The 19,067-nt window shown below is 48.0% G+C and overlaps 1 protein-coding gene across 2 annotated transcripts in view; it reads left to right on the top strand.

The window, feature by feature from the left end:
- CCDC50 (coiled-coil domain containing 50) overlaps window positions 1-19,067 on the top strand; it is a 55,869-nt gene that overhangs the window by 13,262 nt on the left and 23,540 nt on the right. For both annotated transcript variants that reach the window (XM_074963336.1, XM_074963337.1), the window contains exons 2-4: window positions 10,758-10,820; window positions 11,412-11,541; window positions 16,779-16,869. In XM_074963336.1, coding sequence (XP_074819437.1) covers window positions 10,758-10,820; window positions 11,412-11,541; window positions 16,779-16,869 — 284 coding nt within the window. The remainder of the gene's footprint in view (window positions 1-10,757; window positions 10,821-11,411; window positions 11,542-16,778; window positions 16,870-19,067) is intronic.

The raw sequence follows: 19,067 nt of genomic DNA, 5'->3' as shown, positions 1-19,067 counted from the left end.
TGAGTGAGATATTAGCTCTGTGGCTGTCAAACCTTCAGGCATGCGGCTCTTCCTAGTGCTCTGGGTAATATATACTGGGGTGCATACAGAAGTGCCCTGATTCTCTTTGTGAAGGGCCTGATTCTGCACTCACAGGTTAAATGAAAGCCTAAAGGTAGGCAGTGGGCACCAAGTCGTACAGAGCTAATCCACCGAAGACACAAAATGCTGCTTAATCATCTCCATGTGACATTTTTGGGGGACCGTTTTGTGCATGTGATGAGCCGCAGGCTATCTGGCGTTCAGCATCCTCAACTCCTGTTGCTTTCCTTCGGAACTGAGTGGGGGCTCTTGGATTTCCTAGGACTGGGGACAGTACACGCGGTGCCCAATTCGCTCCTCCCTGCTCCTCGCGTAGACTGCAAAGGGGATGTAAAATGTTACCAATTCTGATCTGCACTGGGGTGCTGGGCAACGATAACCTGGACTCCTCGGAGAACGTCTCTGTGCTCTGCTGTATCACTGATCGGTTTAGTATAATGCATGGGGGGCCTGATCCTGAGTCACTGACGTGAATGGGAGTTTGGTCATTGAGTTCCGTGTGGGCTGGATCAGGCCCTGGTGAGAATATAAAAAAATCCAACCTTGCAAAAGGCCTGCTGCAGTTAGTGATGGGGGCAGGTTTCTTCCGGTATAAGCCAAAACGATGAATCCTCAAAACCTTTCTCCTGGGTGGGCTGGCTGGGGTCTCCCACCCTACCATGCAGGAGGTACCAGCGTTTCCTGGGTAATTATAATCTTGTTCCTGTATCCTCCTTCGCCACCCACCTGCGTTCTTCCCGGCCCCTCCCCCCCCCCGCATTGCATTTTGGGTGAAGTTATGTTGTAAGCTCTTAGGGGTTGGAACCATTTCCCACTTGTGCTAAGAGGCACTCTTCAGGATTTTCAAGATGGTCTAGTGACTTTGGCAGCCCAATTTGACTGCCCTTAAGGGGGACTGATTTTTCAGCCAGCACTGAGCACCCAGCCTGGAAAATCTGGCTCCTTTTAAGTGCCTCAGATTGGGCATCCCAAAACAGAAGTACCCCAAGTCACTAGTCATTTTCAAAAACCTGAGCAGCTCGCGTCTTTAAATTCTGTGGCCCAGGGCCAGAAGGGAAAGAGGAGACAGTATTAAAGTCTCATTCCGAATCCATCCTCCCCTCCCCTCCCCACCCACCCCACTCCTCCTTCCAGGAACCGGTTTTTCTGACTCCAGAGGATAAATAAGGCTGATCTCTCTTTCCAGGATCCAAGCGTTGTTATTCCAGAGAACCCTAGGGATTGTCAGTCTCCTGTTTTGACCATGGAAAAATTCATCTCCTTGAGCTTTGGGTGTGTGCAGCAGACGCGCACTGAGCTGCGGGAAGTTTTGTAAGACTTGGTGTGCAGGTCACATTGACAGAAGTGAATGTTCACAAGCAGGCTCAGAGAGAGCATTTCACAGTGGGAGGAGGGCTGGTGGATTTAAAAAGAAATACTGTTTCTCTGATGCTTTGACTTCAAAATATGTGTTTTGTGTCCAGTCTGGTGCTGGTGAAAGGTGCCGGACTGACACTGGTCCAGGAAGAGAGTGATCCTGGCCACTTAACCCTGACCTGAAGACACTAACTCTAGGGCAGAGAAGGTAATTCATGCTCTGTAGCCCAGTCCACGTCTGCTGAGACTGGTAGTAAGGAGGCCAGTCACTGCAGAGATACTTTTCCTAATGGACGTTTGTCCACTACGCACTGGGCTGAGACTGGGGTGGCCAGGGGTCTGGTGTTCAACCGGGAAGTCTGGTCAAAAAGGGGACCTGACAGCGTCTGGTCAGATCTATTGACCGGACACCCAAAGTCCTCTGTCTGCAGGCGGGGGAAGCAGGCAGGGAGGTGCTGAGTCATCATCCGCGCCAGCCCCTGCTCAGCCAGGACCACCTCTTACCTGCATCGGGCAGCTGCAGCTCCTAACCCTGGCTCTGCAGGCAAGTCCCTCCTGACCCACATAGGGCAGGGGGAGTGGGGGAAAGCCGTGAGCGAAGGAGGGAGAGGGAAAGAGGAGCGAACGGGGGCGGGACCTCAGGGGGAAGGGGCAGGGCAGGAGCAGGACCTGGGGGGAAGGGGCTGGGCAGGAGCAGGTCCTCAGGGGAAAGGGCAGGGCAGGGGCTGGCCCTCAGGGGAAAGGGGCAGGAGAAAGGGAGGTTCCGACACTCCGCTGGGGTGTCTGGTTTTTAGATATTACAAAACTGACAATCCTATCTGAGACCCTAAACTCAGTTTGCCCCGGGGCCAGCAAACATCCTCAGATGACCACGCTGCTTAGTTACCATTAGCATGGGCTGCATTTGAGACTGTGGCTTAGAAGCAAAAGGCTCCAAGGACTGATGTCATCCGCTTGAGCCGCCCAACCCTGTTTTCCACACTTTACCTGGCTCCTGCCAAAGCCGAATTCCTCTCTCGGCAGCAGTTTCCTGATTTCACGCTCCTGCATGGACTGCGTGAAACAAAAAAAGGTCTTAACGTCATCTGTAGAACCCAAGTTCAAGCTGTCTAGGGTTATTATGGGCAAGATAAAGAGGTGCTTGTTCGTACCATGCATTAGCGTGCCAGCCCTAGGATCTTATCTTTGCAACAGGGGAGGGAGGGAGGATGTGAGACCAGTGCAAGTGCCTTGCAGAGCAGTTTCACTCATTATTTGGGGGTGAATGTTTCCTCTGGAAACTGCCTTCTGGCTCTTTCTCGGTTATCTCCAATCCGGTGTCGTCTGAGTCACATTTACCTCCGTGATTCAAGGAAGTAATTTGCAGTCTTCAGAGAAGTCACCCAAATTGGAAAAGAGACTTTCAGGAGAGTTTTTTAACAACTCAGCATCTTTCCAAATCCGTTGGGCTGGAGCTGAATGCACCTGCCGCTCTCAGCCTAACTTGTCAACAATTTGACAGTTCTGGGGTTTTTTTAGCTGACTAAACTGCTTTGTCTTGTCCCTTCTCTACCCCCTGCTCAGGCTTTGAGATTCTAGAAATGCAGATGTTCCCCACCAAGTGTGACTCTGACTTGCTAGCAGCTCCCGTGTTTTGTAAACAGAGTTTGTTTTGTGAATGGAACAGCTGATGGAAAATAGTAGGAAGAAGAGAGCTAGATTTTGGTACATACAAAAGAAATGTCTGGGAGGAAGGCTGATCAATCCCTTGGCTGTAGAAATGGGCATTAACTGGGAACACAGCAGAAAGGCCGCATAAGCTACTGGACTCGATCAGATGGACGTAGGTGTAGGGTTTGAGACTTCATGGCATTTGTGTGGCATGTGAAACTCTGTGTAACAACACAGGGAGCTGATCTTGTTGTCAGTGTATTGGACCTGTTAAGGCAGCTGCCATTTGGTGCAGCATGGTACAGAGGGGACAAACGCACACTGTGCTCTCCCCTGCACTTTACTTTTGCTCTTTCTTCGTTGTGTTTATATAAATAAATAATCAGTAGACCTAAATTTGCCTCTGCCCCCTGCTGACTCTGTGGTTATCTCACTTTCTCTGCTGCGAACTAGCATTGGAAATGCTGACTTAAAATGATGAGGTAATAGGGAAAGCTAAGAAAGCTGAAGTGTCGTTTAAATTAGTATGTATTTCATGCCTTTGGTTTGTCTCTGCCCTTTGGCAGGTTGAGATCTCAGCAGTGACCCCAGGACGCTGTAATAAACCACAGAGGCTGTGCAATGCTGGGCAGTTTCATGAGGGTCTCAGCATTTTGGGTTTCATTCACTCCACTACAGCAGACCTGTACATGGGGCCTAGGTGGCAATCAGTCCATTGTGTGACCCCTGCAGCAGGGCGGATTCATCCTGAACGCCATTGCTTTGCTTTGTCCTTTGTGGAGGTGGCATCCGGCTGCTTGTTCCAGCAGCGTCTCTGGAGGCCTCTCCCATGAAGGCACTTCCTGCAGCTGTGGGAGCTAGAAAGAGCGTCTGGGATTCCTAGACTGACAGCTCTGCCCCTCCCAGCTGGGTGGGAAGTGTTTAGCATGGCCTAGCTCTTTGCTGTTGCAAGGCCGGCTTATTTGGAGGAGAGTAAACCTGTTGTCCGACAAAGCATAACGCAAACTTGCCCGTTAGAGCATCTCTGTTTGTGTCCCTGCTGCTTCTACGACTGTCTGATAGCCCCCAGTGTGGGCCTACAGAGGTGAAGTCCAGTTAATTTGTGATATGGAATGTGCATTAATCTGTTTTCTTTCTTAATGCATGTAACTTAAGGACATGGAATTTCTTTGGTTTAGGTTTGTTTGCGGAGATGGAAGCGTGAGCTTCTCCGTTACCCTTTGGGCCATGCCGTCTCTCAGCTAGAACTCTGTGCCCAGCAAATCCCATGTAACTAGAGGGTATTGCATACAGATTTAATTGTGCAGGCTGAGGTTGGGGAGCTTAATTTCAAAGGACCAGGCATGGACTGAGAACGGTACAGGAAACTAGTCACTTGTATTTGCCCCCAGAACATGACGCGTGCCCATAGCGAAGGCTGTGTGGGTTTTCTTGAGCTTGTTGGCCGTTGCTGTCATATTGACTTCTTTCCAGTACCACAGGGCCAAATCCTGACAGGTGCTGTGCACCTGCAATTGTTCCTAGCTTCAGCGGGAGTCGCAGCTGTTCGGTGTCTGGCCCATCGGAAGTACTTGCCCTTCTGTCTTACTTTCAATGTCGTTCTCAGAACAACAGGACCTTGGCCATAAAGCACACAGCTGAGTTACAGCGGCCTCCAACCCAGGCTGGTGTCTGATGATGGCAAAAGGCTTCCTCAGGCAGCTTTAGCAGCCCGGAGGGAGAGCTGTACTTGAGCGGTCAGAGAGCAGATTTAGAAGAGCAAATGAGCACGTTGCATCTATGACCAAGTGGACTCTTCAGCGCTGCAAGCATGAGTCCAAATGCTTGCTTGAGCAAATACAAGGCTAGCCTCTGTCGCTCTCCTCCTGGGATGCCTGGCTTACTGCGTAAAGCTGTGCTCGGTGACCAGCTCCTAACACTTTGGAGGTACTCCAAGAGATGCAGAGAGCTGCAGCGCATCTCCCCAGCAACAAAGGGAAAACACTCCGATATTACAGTACTGTTGCCAGCCCCAAATGTTCAAAAATCAGGAGTCAGGCTCACCTCAAATCGTGAGATTACAGTATGTAGTAATAGTGGATTTGATGTTCTTGTTATTTGCCTTCTGCTTTTTGATCCTTTAGGGTGCACTGGGGTCACATTTTGAAGCTTTCTCCACAGCCACCAGGGCTAGAAACTTACTTTTTCTTTAAGAAACAAGGCTGAAATCCTCACGTATCCACTTGGCTCCAGGAGCTAGGGCTTTAAGGAAAATACTAATTATCATGAGAGTTGGCAACACTGCTTACGGCGATGAGTGTGGTATAAGGATCTATAGAGAATAGGACTAAAGACTTGGGCCTGTTGTTTAATTGTTCTGTCTCTCGATTTACCCAGTTGTGTAATGGATAGACTAGAGTTATGTGACTTATTTCTCTAGTGTTTGTGAAGTGCTTGGAAATCCTCTGATAGATGGTTCGCTGCTGCAGTAAGTGCAAAGCAGGATTGCTGCTTTGCAAAGATTTGTGTGAATTTAGTGTATATTTAGTGCATATGAAAATGAGGGACTGAGTTGATAGATTTGTGCAGGGTTCGCTTCCTCCTCTCAGACACAGCCCCTGCTATTCCAGTCCTGGGCTTCCCCTGCGCATCCGTTGCTAGTCGAGATTGTACTGTGTGTTTTGCAGTCAGCTGGCCAAATGGGAAGCTAGAGAAAGATTTGGTTTATACATGACTTGTTTCCTATGAGCAGTTAACATTAGTCAGTGGTTTGTATCATCTTCCTTAATTTTTGTTACTGCTATAGAAAAAACCATAAGAGAACCATCCAGAGTGGTATAGGCTGACAGTGAGTCACAGTGGGATCTTACTGCTGTAACCCTTGTCCTCTTCTCCATCTGACTCTTACTCTTATTCAGGGCCTGATCCAAAGCCCACTCTGTATTTGATGTTTGTTATTACTGCTTCAAGCCAAGGGTGCGGAAGCACCCCTAGTTCTAGCTCCCCTGGCTGGATTTGTCTTACAGATGAAACATCCAGCCACGCTATTCCTGTCCCCTTGTGGTATTAGGTGTGTACCACTTCCTCTTCAAAACTATTCTGAACTGTTGCTATGCACCGTGAAGCAGTGGCCACTTCTACCCGGGAAATGACAGCATTTCAGTGTTGGGCGAAGTGGTTCATACATATAAGTTCAGAAAGTTTGCTGTGATTATTGTTGCGTGAATAATTGACTTTTTTCAGTTCAGGGGATGAAATGAAAAATAATTTGGTTAAAACCAAAACTGATTTTTCTGGGGGGGGCTGTCTCACCCTTTTGAGTCTAACAAAATGTTTTGTTCAACCCAAAATGACGCGCTTTCCCCCCCATTTTTACATTTTCTGTTAGCTCAATTTAAAGGATGCAAAATACCCTAAATTTCAAAATGAAAATCAAAAGTTTTCATATCTAAATGGCTGAAACAAACCATTTTAATATTTTTTGTTCTTTTTTTCATCTGAAACTTTCTCATACATTTGGATAGAATTCTGCATAGTTTCAGTGCCCTGAAAAATGCATCTTATGGAAAATTTACTATTCACTGGAATTTTTTTACCCAGCTATAGTTATGATTCCTTGGAATGGTAGCACTCTATAAATAAGAGATTCCTCTTTTGTGTCTTATTGTCCATCACATTGGCCTGTCAGAAAAATCAAAGTACTATAATTCTCTATCCTTGATTTTGCAAGCTGTCCTGTGTGGAACTCCCCCTAAACTGGATAGATACCCAGTGCATGGAAGACCTGCAGGATTGGGCCCATGTTTTGCATGGTTGGGGGCACAAGTCATAGTTTATTTTCAAAAAGAAAAGGAGTACTTGTGGCACCTTAGAGACTAACCAATTTATTTGAGCGTAAGCTTTCGTGAGCTACAGCTTACTTCATTGGATGAATTTTCCACTGAATGCATCCGATGAAGTGAGCTGTAGCTCACGAAAGCTTATGCTCAAATAAATTGGTTAGTCTCTAAGGTGCCACAAGTCCTCCTTTTCTTTTTGCGGATACAGACTAACACAGCTGCTACTCTGAAACCAGTTTATTTTCAGTTCATACAGATGTTGGCACATACATACTATGGAGAGACTGAAGTGTGTGTGTGTGTGTGTGTGAGAAAGAGAGTGTGTTACTACTCCGCTGGCTATCATAACAAGTTAAAAATAAATCCTAGTGTTTTCCCATGGTGTGGAAATAGCATCCCTTTGAAATTCGAAGTGTGAAAGTGTCAGGCATTTCCAGAGCTGTGACATGCAAAACATGTTCCTCCCAGACTGGAGCCAGAGGGAGGCCGGAGTGAACCTCTTCCTGTCTAATTTGTCTCCAGGCCATTCTCAATTTCTTTTTTAAGAATTTATACTGATAGCTCCCTTATTCTTATGCTAAGGATCCTGCACTTACTGAAAGTTTTGCTGCTGTTTTCCATGGGAGCCCACATTTGTAGTAGGCCTGATCCTTCAGGGTCCTGAGTACTGCTGGTTGGAAAATGGGTTATTTTTTTTCCTGCTGAAATCTTAAAAAGCCCCCCCACTCTCTCGCACCCTTCCCCCCAATGTTTTCTGTCAATTTTTTCCACAGAAAATGTTGACTTTTTGTAAGCAAACCAACAAACGTCCTCACAGTTTTGGGTGAAAACTAAAAGGTTACCATGGAAAATCTTGTTTTATTGAAAACCCAGTTTTCCGATGAAAGACTGTTTTGACGGACAACTTTCGACTAGCCCTGGGGCTGAGCCCCCGGTGAGCTTTGCTTTCTCCTGACGCCAGCCTCGCTGCTCCTTTCACATCCTTCGTCTGCTCTCAGCTCTGCACCTTCTTCAGTACCCCTGGCTCCAGGGCCGGCCCTAGGGAAAATGGCACCCTGGGCGAACTGGTATTTTGGCGCTCCTAGCCCCTGTGTGCTCCCCCAGCTCCCCGCATCCCCAACCCTTCATCCCTAACCCCTGCACCCCTAGGGGGGCATGGAGAAACTTTGGGGTGGGGGGGGTGAGCAGTATGTGTGCGTCACTGCTTGCCTCCCCCTCCCCCATGTTCCTCGGCTGGGAGGGAGCCGGGAGAAATCTGGCTGCTGCCCTGCCAGCCGGGAGCAGTTTCTGATTCTACGCTGGCAGTGTGCACCTCTGCGCTGCCGCACCACACCCCCCTAGATTACCGGTGCCCTGGGCAGTCACCCAGGTGGCCCACCCCTAAGGCCGGCCCTGCCTGGCTCCAACCCTTTCAGTATAAATCCGCCATATCATGTAGGTGCACGTGTGGTCTGAGATGTCTGTGCAATGGAAATGATTGTGCAAAGGGGATTAGATACTCCGATTATGGGGATTCTTGCCCACGGGCAGAGGGATCAGCTGGGTGCTACAATAGGAAAGGTCTACTGACACTGAGTGTGCATGAAGAGCATATTCTTGCTGACTTGGAGAGGGCTGTTTATTATTACTGCCCTCCTCTGGGGCACTGAGTGAAAATAATCCATTAATGCCACATGGTTGGACCCCACCCAGTCAGTTGCAAAGAGTCCCCACCGATGGACACTAGCCTGACCTAACTCCTTGTTCATTTGAAAGGCAATCACGCACATGCCACACACAGGAGAGCCGAAATGCAGCCTCCGTAAGAGAGAGGCTTAAACAAAAACGAAAATGTACTTGTATTTTCATTCTAGTTTTCAGATCAAATCATTTGACGCTATCCCAAAAAAGCAAAAAAAAGCCCAAGGACTTGGGTTGGGGGGAATTGAGGAAAAATTCTTACCCTGGACCAAGTCCCATCCTACTCAGCTTGGTCGGACTCTCCAGTTCAGGGTGCCCAGGGTGGCAAAGCAGGGAGGGTCCTGAGTAATAGAATCCTAGAATCTCAGGCTTGGAAGGGACCTCAGGAGGTCATCTAGTCCCACCCCCTGCTCAAAGCGGGACCAACCCCTAGCTAAATCAAGTCCGTATTGCTAACCCCAAATGTTCAGAAACCAGAAATCAGGCTGACAAAAATCATGAGATTGGCTTTAAAAATCACAAGATGGTGTAAAAATAATAGATTTGGTGTTTATTGGCCTCCTGCTTTTTGAGCCTTTCGGGTGCACAAGGGTCACGTTCTGAAGCTTTTTTTTTCTAGCCCTTGTTTCTGTAAGAAACCAGGCTGAAATCACCACCTATCCACTTGACTCCAAGAGCTGGGACTTTAAAGAAAACACTAATTATCATGTTTCAGAGTAACAGCCGTGTTAGTCTGTATCCGCAAAAAGAAAAGGAGTACTTGTGGCACCTTAGAGACTAACCAATTTATTTGAGCATAAGCTTTCGTGAGCTACAGCTCACTTCATCGGATGCATACTGTGGAAACTGCAGAAGACATTATATACACAGAGACCATGAAACAATACCTCCTCCCACCCCACTCTCCTGCTGGTAATAGCTTATCTAAAGTGACCACTCTCCTTACAATGTGTATGATAATCAAGTTGGGCCATTTCCAGCACAAATCCAGGTTTTCTCACCCTCCGCCCCCCCCCCCCCACACACACACACACAAACTCACTCTCCTGCTGGTAATAGCTTATCCAAAGTGACCACTCTCCTTACAATGTGCATGATAATCAAGGTGGGCCATTTCCAGCACAAATCCAGGTTTTCTCACCCCCCCCCCCGCCCCACACACACAAACTCACTCTCCTGCTGGCAATAGCTCATCCAAACTTTGGATAAGCTATTACCAGCAGGAGAGTGAGTTTGTGTGTGTGGTTTTTGGAAAGGTGGGGGGGAGTGAGAGAACCTGGATTTGTGCTGGCAATGGCCCACCTTGATTATCATACACATTGTGAAGAGAGTGGTCACTTTGGATGGACTATTACCAGCAGGAGAGTGAGTTTGTGTGTGTGGGGGGGGGGGGGGGCGGAGGCTGAGAAAACCTGGATTTGTGCTGGAAATGGCCCAACTTGATGATCACTTTAGATAAGCTATTACCAGCAGGAGAGTGGGGTGGGAGGAGGTATTGTTTCATGGTCTCTGTGTATATAATGTCTTCTGCAGTTTCCACAGTATGCATCCGATGAAGTGAGCTGTAGCTCACGAAAGCTCATGCTCAAATAAATTGGTTAGTCTCTAAGGTGCCACAAGTACTCCTTTTCTTTTTACTAATTATCATGAGACTCATGGGAAAACCCTCTCGTGATTGTATGGCGAGTCTCGCATGTTCATGGTTTGTCGTAAGCCTTTGGACGCTGAAGTCAGGTGAGCACAACACTCGGCTTTTAGCACATGGTTGCAGAGAACAAGTTTGCACGTGACCCCCGAAAGGTGCAAAAGCCAGAGGACAATACAAAGAGCATGATGAATCTCACTTTTTTTGCATCTGTCTCATGGTTCTCGAATGCTTCGAACCGGCTGTGTTGAAAGCATGGGCAGGGCAGGATGTCATAAGAAATATGAGCAGAGATGCAGGCACTGTGGAATGGCTCTGGGCTGAAGGTGAGGACAAGGGAACGAAGTGCAAGCTAAAACTACTCACTGAGTAGGAAAGGAAAAAGCTCACCCTAGAGCCCAGCAGAAGGTCGGGTGGGGAGGGGGGAGATTGTGTCTGATTTATTTGCAACTGATTGTCTTCCCCATGCTCCTGGACCCTTTGTGTTCCTGGCATTGACCCTCTGCCCCTCTCCTCCCCCCACACAGTGTGCCGAGACTTCGCCGTGCTGGAGGATCACACCCTCGCGCACAGCCTGCAGGAGCAGGAGAGTAAGTGTCTGGTGTCTGTCCCTTGCGCTCGGTTTGCGTTGAGTCTGTCCCAGCAGGGTCCAAAGTGCAGAGACAGGGAAGTAAAGAAGGCAGAATTGTCGCTGAAGCAACGGTGGGTTTTCTGTATGGGATTTAAATGTTTTGCTGTTGGATTCTGTCCCCTTACGATATCAGTGTTGCTAACAAAACCTCTGCTTTTAATTGGAATCAGATTTTTCTTCCCAATTTAATTGTTCAGATTATTCTTCCTACCTTTCAGAGTTGCTGCACACTGTTAAACAGCTGCTGTGCTACACCCCAGCGATGGCTGCATTTGAGTGGTGGGTGAAGTGATCTCTTTGGGCCTAAATCTCTTTGAGGTGGTTTTGGTAAAACTTTACACCGGTGGTGTGTTTTTGTTTTTAAAGTATTGGCCCAGATTTTCAAAAGTGCCTAATGATTTCAGAAGCCTCAAGTTTTAGGTGCCCAGCCTGAGGCACCTTAAAGGTGCTGCCTGGCATTTCCCTGACGCAAAGCTCACCCTCTTTGAAGCCCGCCTGCCCATTTATGTACCTATGTTGATTCTGACGTTCCTCTTCCATTTCTTTCCAGTTGAACATCACTTGGCAACAAACGTTCAGCGCAACCGCCTGGTGCAACATGACCTGCAAGTGGCCAAGCAGCTGCAGGAAGAGGAGGATCTGAAAGCACGAGCCCAAATCCAGAAGCGCTACAAAGACATGTGAGTGGGGGATGGAGTCACACAAGCGCTTGTTTCACAGGGTCGCTGCCCTCCGAGCTGCTGCTGTGCTTTCAGCTGATCACTAGCAGAGTCTGTGCCAAGGCCAGTCAACCTTTTGCTCTTCTTATGCTCCTGTTTCTCTCTCCTCTGTATGGAAAACAAATCAACGTCCATAAACTCTATCTGGATCAACCGCTTATGTCAGGCAGTGTGGTTAGTCAGCTCGGATCTGCTTTTTATGGTTGAAAAACGTTTTCTGGCTGACAGGTTTCACCCAGCTCGGGTTGTGGGTTCTAATCTTGGCTCTGCCAACTCATTCGCCTCCTGGCCTTGGTCGGGTCATTTCTCCTTTGTCTCGTTTGGCCTCTCTGTGAAGTGGGGAAGACTTAGCCACTCCCGTCACAGCTGGCGAATGTTTGACATAGCTTTGAGCATATAAAGTGCTACAAAAATGCCACGTATTGTGATGAATCCCCCTATTATAAGAGGTGCAGATATCGGCATGTTCCCATTGTGAGTGTTTTGTGCTACTGAGTCGTGTAGGTAGCTGTGTCTCTTCTGACGTTGCTTCCTGTGTACTACACCTTCAGGTTTTCAGGAGTTTGTGGAGGCAGGCGCTGTTTTGTGATGCAGCGTGTTTCAGAGGCAACTTGCGCTCTCCCATGGAGACTTGATTTTTTTTTTGTCTTGTTGTTTTCCTTAATCTTAGATCAAAATCTCTCAGACAAAAGAAGGGTTTCACTTTGTGCTTAGACAAACATAAATCACTCTCTGACCTAATCGTTTAACTCCCTGTTCACCCTATCGGTTTTGATGTCCCTAAAACACTTTGGCTGAATAGAGGTGAAGGAAGAGTGAATGTATGTGTGTATAAAATACATACTTACTTTTCTAGCCGCTGTCTGCTCTGAACGTGTGAACTGCACGAGCGTGTGTGCACACAAGGTTCACATTCCAGTCTACAGTGAACATCACTGTTTGCCGACTAGCCCCATTTGCTTGGGGCTAGTCGGCAAACAGTGATGCTGTGATTCTTGCTGACAAGAATCCCACAGTATTCTTGTCAGCAAGTTAAAGAAGTATGGGCTGGATGAATGTACTATAAGGTGGGTAGAAAGTTGGCTAGATTGTCAGGCTCAACGGGTAGTGATCAATGGCTCCATGTCTAGTTGGCAGCCGGTGTCAAGTGGAGTGCCCCAGGGGTCGGTCCTGGGGCCGGTTTTGTTCAATATCTTCATAAATGATCTGGAGGATGGTGTGGATTGCACTCTCAGCAAATTTGCGGATGATACTAAACTGGGAGGAGTGGTAGATACGTTGGAGGGCAGAGATAGGATACAGAGGGACCTAGACAAATTGGAGGATTGGGCCAAAAGAAACCTGATGAGGTTCAATAAGGATAAGTGCAGGGTCCTGCACTTAGGACGGAAGAACCCAATGCACAGCTACAGACTAGGGACCGAATGGCTAGGCAGCAGTTCTGCGGAAAAGGACCTAGGGGTTACAGTGGACGAGAAGCTGGATATGAGTCAGCAGTGTGCCCTTGTTGCCAAGAAGGCCAATGGCATTTTGGGATGTATAAGTAGGGGCATAGCGAGCAGATCGAGGGACGTGATCGTTCCCCTCTATTCGACACTGGTGAGGCCTCATCTGGAGTACTGTGTCCAGTTTTGGGCCCCACACTACAAGAAAGATGTGGATAAATTGGAGAGAGTCCAGCGAAGGGCAACAAAAATGATTAGGGGTCTGGAACACATGACTTATGAGGAGAGGCTGAGGGAACTGGGATTGTTTAGTCTGCAGAAGAGAAGAATGAGGGGGGATTTGATAGCTCCTTTCAACTACCTGAGAGGTGGTTCCAAAGAGGATGGTTCTAGACTATTCTCAGTGGTAGAAGAGGACAGGACAAGGAGTAATGGTCTCAAGTTGCAGTGGGGGAGGTTTAGGTTGGATATTAGGAAAAACTTTTTCACTAGGAGGGTGGTGAAACACTGGAATGCGTTACCTAGGGAGGTGGTGGAATCTCCTTCCTTAGAAGTTTTTAAGGTCAGGCTTGACAAAGCCCTGGCTGGGATGATTTAATTGGGGATTGGTCCTGCTTTGAGCAGGGGGTTGGACTAGATGACCTCCTGAGGTCCCTTCCAACCCTGATATTCTATGATTCTATGATTTCTCAGCAGGTTTTGATGCTGCTGGGGCCCGGCAAATGGGAATTTCCAACCCAGCAAGCTGCTGGGCTGGCAGAACGGCTGAAGCTTCCTGCTAAAGGTTGGAAAAGCATCGTGTCAGCAGCACTCCTGTGTCCTCTAGCCTCTCAGCAAGAAGCGATGTGCAAGGCTGGGGATGTTACGGAGTGTGCAACTGGATCTCTGTTTCTTAATCCTCTGTTGGCTCCTGCTGCCTCTTTCCTGAATCATAGAATATCAGGGTTGGAAGGGACCTCAAGAGGTCATCTAGTCCAACCCCCTGCTCAAAGCAGGACCAATCCCCAAGCAGGACCAATCCTGCCTGTGAGCATTAAACCCCATTAGAGAATGACTTCACCGCCACAGCTAAACAGGAGGATTTCCCATTGGAAGGGGATTGGGGAGTAAGGAAGCAGGAACAGACAATCTTTTAAGAAATCAATATCTTAATATCCTAGCTTTCTGAGGCTTTTCTAAATCCTAGATTTCCAAAGTTAGGAAGCACTGGGGAAGATAAATGCAAGGACAGAAACACTTGGAAACGGATTTTTTTTTTTGTTTGTTTCAAGTTTTTAATGAGGTATCAGGTCATCTTTTACATTAGATCTAAGAGCTCTTCCTAAATGTGGTTGAATAACCTGCTCATCCTGCCTGTCCTAATCGCACCAAAGCTCATAGGTTATTGTGTGTATATATACATGCACACACGCACAACCTGAGCTGGTATGTAATTTTGCTTTTCACGGCACTGCTCCAAATTCCACAAAGCATCTATTAAAGGGACCATTTTAAATTTAATTTATCTCTTCCCCTACCCTTTCTCTTTGTGCCACTCTACCCCACTCCAATTATTTGCCAAAGCTCATATGAACAGAAGTATTTTCATGAAACAGATTTCTAAAAGTAATGCAGTGAAAATGGAGCATAAACCTATGAAGCATTTTTCAGAACAAAGCCCAGTGGGTTCTGGCTATCCGGGGATGAAGGACAGTTGAAGTCCGGAGGTGCTGGCACCTGCTGCTTCCATTTGACTTGTAGGGGCTGAAGTTCACTTAAATAAAAATGGAAAGTTCTTCACTACACTCTGTCAAGTGATTTAAACCAAGTTCCCAGTTATTACCGGCCACACAATGAAAGAGAAAGTATAACCCATCGGTGCAATTCAGTGGTTAAAAAACAGCTTAGTATATTGCATTCCAAGAGACTCATCAGGAGCAAGAAAACGCTTTTGCTTTTGTGTAATTTTTTTTTTTCCATTCCCACACAGCCAAGCACACTAGAAAGTGCTGTGAGTAGAGAGGAAGTGACTTTGTCTCCCATGCTCGGGGAAATGATTAGCTGTATCTCTTAGCCATCTGCTGGAAGTGGTGTTTTTCACATTGAGCAGACTGTCTGGCATTGGTGAATGGAGCCCCTCAGCTCTGCTTGCAGACGTCCAGGGGGATTGCAGGCACTCGGTACCTCTCAGGATCTGACTCTTTAGGTTTACTCTTCCTGGATACGTGCCATGTCCTCTGAGGTTTCGCTGAGTTTCTGGTCCTAAAGGACCCAGAATGTTAGAGAGAGAGAGACAGACAGACACTCCCCCCTCCCCTGCTGTAGCCTGTTGGGCAGCAGGTTTGCATGGGATTCACTTGAGACTGTAAATCCCTGCTTAGATCAGGTTTGCCCAAGACCAAACTATGGTCCATGCTTGGAGCCGGGTGAGTTCACCTGCATTTGAGGGCTCCAGAAGGAAAGTTTCACACCCACCCAGTTGTGAATTCAAATGTTGCTAGTGCAGGAGAACTGGAAAATGAAGGTGACCAGACACACAAGTGCATCGTATCAGGCTAGTCTCACTGCCTGAGCTGAGTGAAATGCAAAGAGATGCAAACCACAGTAACAATGGAAAATGGATGGGAGGTTTAAAATTCTTTCTGAGTGATGTAGGTTCTGTCCTTCGTCTCCTCTTCTCCCTCTACACCATATCTCTGGACAACCTCATCTGTAAACACAAATTCAACTACCATCTCTGGGCTGATAACTTGCAGATCTACCTGTCTACTGCAGACTTGTCTCCTTCAGTCCAAACTGAAATCTCAGCCTGTCTCTCTGACTTCTTTTGGGGGATGTCTAGCTGCCAGCTCAAGTTGAACATGGCTAAAACACAGCCCCAATCTCAGTGCCCCTCTGCCAAACCCTTTCTGCTGCCTCCTTTCTCAGTCACTGTGGCCAGCACCACCACCCCACTTGTCACTAAGCCCAGAACCACAATGTCCTCGCGTCCACGCTCTATTCAAATCACAGAGAAAGAATCGGCAAAAACGTCTCTAAGATGTGACCTTTTCTAGCCATCCGTTCAGCTAAAACTCTTGTCCAGGCTCTCGTCATCTCGCACTTCTGCTACTGCAACGTCCTTCTCTCTGGCCTGGACAAATGGAGTCTAGTCCTGCTCGCATCCATTCAGAATGCTTCCTACCCTGCAACTTTCACCCTGTCACCCCTCCACAGCCTATCCCTGCCCTGCCTATCCTCTCTCTTTCTCTGTCAAGCTGTCGATGCTCTCCTCTGATCGCCCTGTGCTGCCCAACTCTGCTGCCCAGCTGTTAAACTTTCAAACGCCTTCATGCTTTCTTCTGTGCTGCCCCTCCTGCTTGGGAGGAGCCCCCCCAAAACATCCACAAAGCAACCACCTCCTCCTCCTCCCTCAAAACTCTCCTTCACCATGATGCCTGCAAAAAAACTTGAGAGGTTGGACCATTGGTGTGCTGGGACCACTGCCTCTCATGCTGACCAATACTGTCCCTTGTTTCCTGGTACTCCCCCGTCTGTCTGTCTGTCTCCATCTCTTGTCTTTTGTCGTCCACTTAGTCCCTGCCGCAAAGAGCCGACTTCCTGTATCTTTGTTCTGTGTTTGTACAGCACCTTGCACGATAGGAGCCCCAGTCGCTACAGAAATACAAAGAATAAATAATGCTGGTCCTGGAGTCCGTTGTGCTCTGTCTCTGCAGTCTGGCTGATGTCCATGTTGTTCGGCGCGTGTAACCTCTTCCTCCTTCTGTCTTCCAGAGAACGGCAGGACTGCGAGATAGCTCAGGAAATTCAGGTGAAATTGGTGATTGAAGCAGAGCAACGGCGCAGACAAGAGGAGAAAGACGAGGTAACCCTTCAAGATGCAGGGAAAGCAGGGCTATTTTTATTAAAGCGGTGCAGGCATATTCCAGCCATTGGCCAAACCAACCCTGAAGATTGTGTTTGCCCGGTGGGGGTTGGATTATGCCCAGCTTAGTGTGGATGTGCAAGATGGGAGATGCCATGCAAGGGGAATTCATGCAGCCCCTTATGCCCCTTTGCAAGAATGGGGCATAATCAGTCCTTGTGCTGAAGGTGTGCAAGAGCTGTGTCAATCCCCTTGCGCTCTAGGCAGTGCTGTGCCTGCCTGACACACAATGCCGTAAGGAGAGCCTCCTGGGGTGGTGTGACAACGCACTGCTTCCAGTGCAGCCAATGGATGAGAAAACACAGTCTGGCCATAAGTGTCCATGTTCTCCGAAGGGTTTGGACTGAAATCGTTTTGCTGAGCCCAACTTCCAGGCTATATATCCGGGGAAGCCACAGAGCGAGGGAAAAGCTGCATCACCAACCAGGGAGCAGCACCCTTATTTAGGAAAAGGATTCTCTGAGGCCCAACTTCTCCTCTGCAGAGTAACAGATGTGCTATCTCTCTCCTAACTCGGGGAAATAGAAATAGGAATTAAGACTCTAAAGAGAGGCCATGATAGCAAGTGGCGCTTGCTCTTTGGGGAGTTGTTACGCAGCAGAGGGCATTGACCACTGTACGGTTTCTAGGAGAACTTCAAAGATCAGAATTTCTCCCTTTCATGAGATGGTCAGCTTGCTGGGAATATGATTCTGTAGCTTTCTTGGACTCCAAAGCGTCATCCCCGCTCATGACACTAAACAGGTGATCGACAGTTGACCAGACAAGCACTTAAAAGCTAAGAGGGTGTGAACGTGCCCTCAGGAAATAAGCAAGTGATATTAACAAACCAAAGGGTGTGTGCAGTAAACTTGCCTAGCTGGACAACGGGTGGGGCATTGCAGAGCCTTCCCTTGGCTTTCCCAGAGCAGTGTATTCTGCTCTCTCTGAGACCACATCCTTCCTAGCTGCTGCACAAATAGAACTGAGGTAAACGCAGCAGGTGCATCCTGGGCCATAGTCAGGGCAGCAATTAACAATCTGATGAAATGATCATAAGTGGAATAATAGCACTGGCCTCCTTGGTACAGCAAATAGAAGTCTTATGGATGAAAAGAGCTCGATAAGAGCTACGTGGTAGTGGTATTATTGTAGTCAGTCGTTTTCCCTCCACCCCTCTCCCTGGCACATGGGAGGTATCTGAATGTAGGTGAAATTAACTGAACACTGGATTAGCCTGTACGTATGGCTGTAGATCACTCCTATCCTTGAGCCTGGGTTTCTTGCCTTTTTTCCGGGTGAAGGGACGGAGAGAGACCCGAGCCCTATTTAGATGATCTGGATACGCAGTGTGCTTGCATGTATTTATGTTGGTGTATTTTTGGTACTCAGCCCCGTAGTATGGATTGGGCGGAGTTCAGAATGCCACACTCTGGATTCTGGCTCCACCGGAATCCCTTCGGGGTCACTTATGGAGAAAGGTGCTTCTCGGCAGGAGTCAGAGCTGGGCCCTCTGTGATTGGACTGCATAACCGCTTGTGCAAAGGAAGAACAGACACGGACCACGTAGTGGAATTCTTTCGCCTGTGCAGATTTGGGCCCCGATCCTGAAAGCTGGCCTACGTAGGTAGAGCCCCAGTGACATTTTGGATCAGGATTATATGGTGGCACTGCCCGTGTTAGCAGGGGACTGGACTCCGTGGCCCAGGAGATCCCTTAAAATCCTGTGTCCTGTGTCCCTAAGTAAAAGGGGTCTATTCCTGGAGATCAGCTTGCAGGATGGGGCCTTCGTTAGTAGTTCTGTTGTAGCCTGTACTATGACTTTGTGAATAAAGTCCCTGGAGCCGTGCCAGACTATTTATGCTCGTACTGTACACGAGGGTGTATTGTTTACTGAGTATATCTGGTAACTCCTGTCACGCTGATGGCATCCTATGACTGCCGATTGCAGTGGCTCTGTGCTAAGGACATTGTCCTGTCTGTCGCACAGGGTTTTGCAATGAAGCGCTTGGCCTACCTGGTCAACGATCCACTTTCTAAGAACCAGCTGATATGGATTTACAAGTCCAGAACTGTTCCAGTCCGATAGGTAATATGCTTAAGTTGATCTATTTATAGACTTGCTGTACTCAACAGAGATGGGGTTGTCATTAACTCAG

Source organism: Natator depressus, chromosome 9, assembly GCF_965152275.1.
Source record: "Natator depressus isolate rNatDep1 chromosome 9, rNatDep2.hap1, whole genome shotgun sequence".
Taxonomy (NCBI): domain Eukaryota; kingdom Metazoa; phylum Chordata; order Testudines; family Cheloniidae; genus Natator; species Natator depressus.
This window is presented reverse-complemented; position numbering and strand designations above follow the sequence as displayed.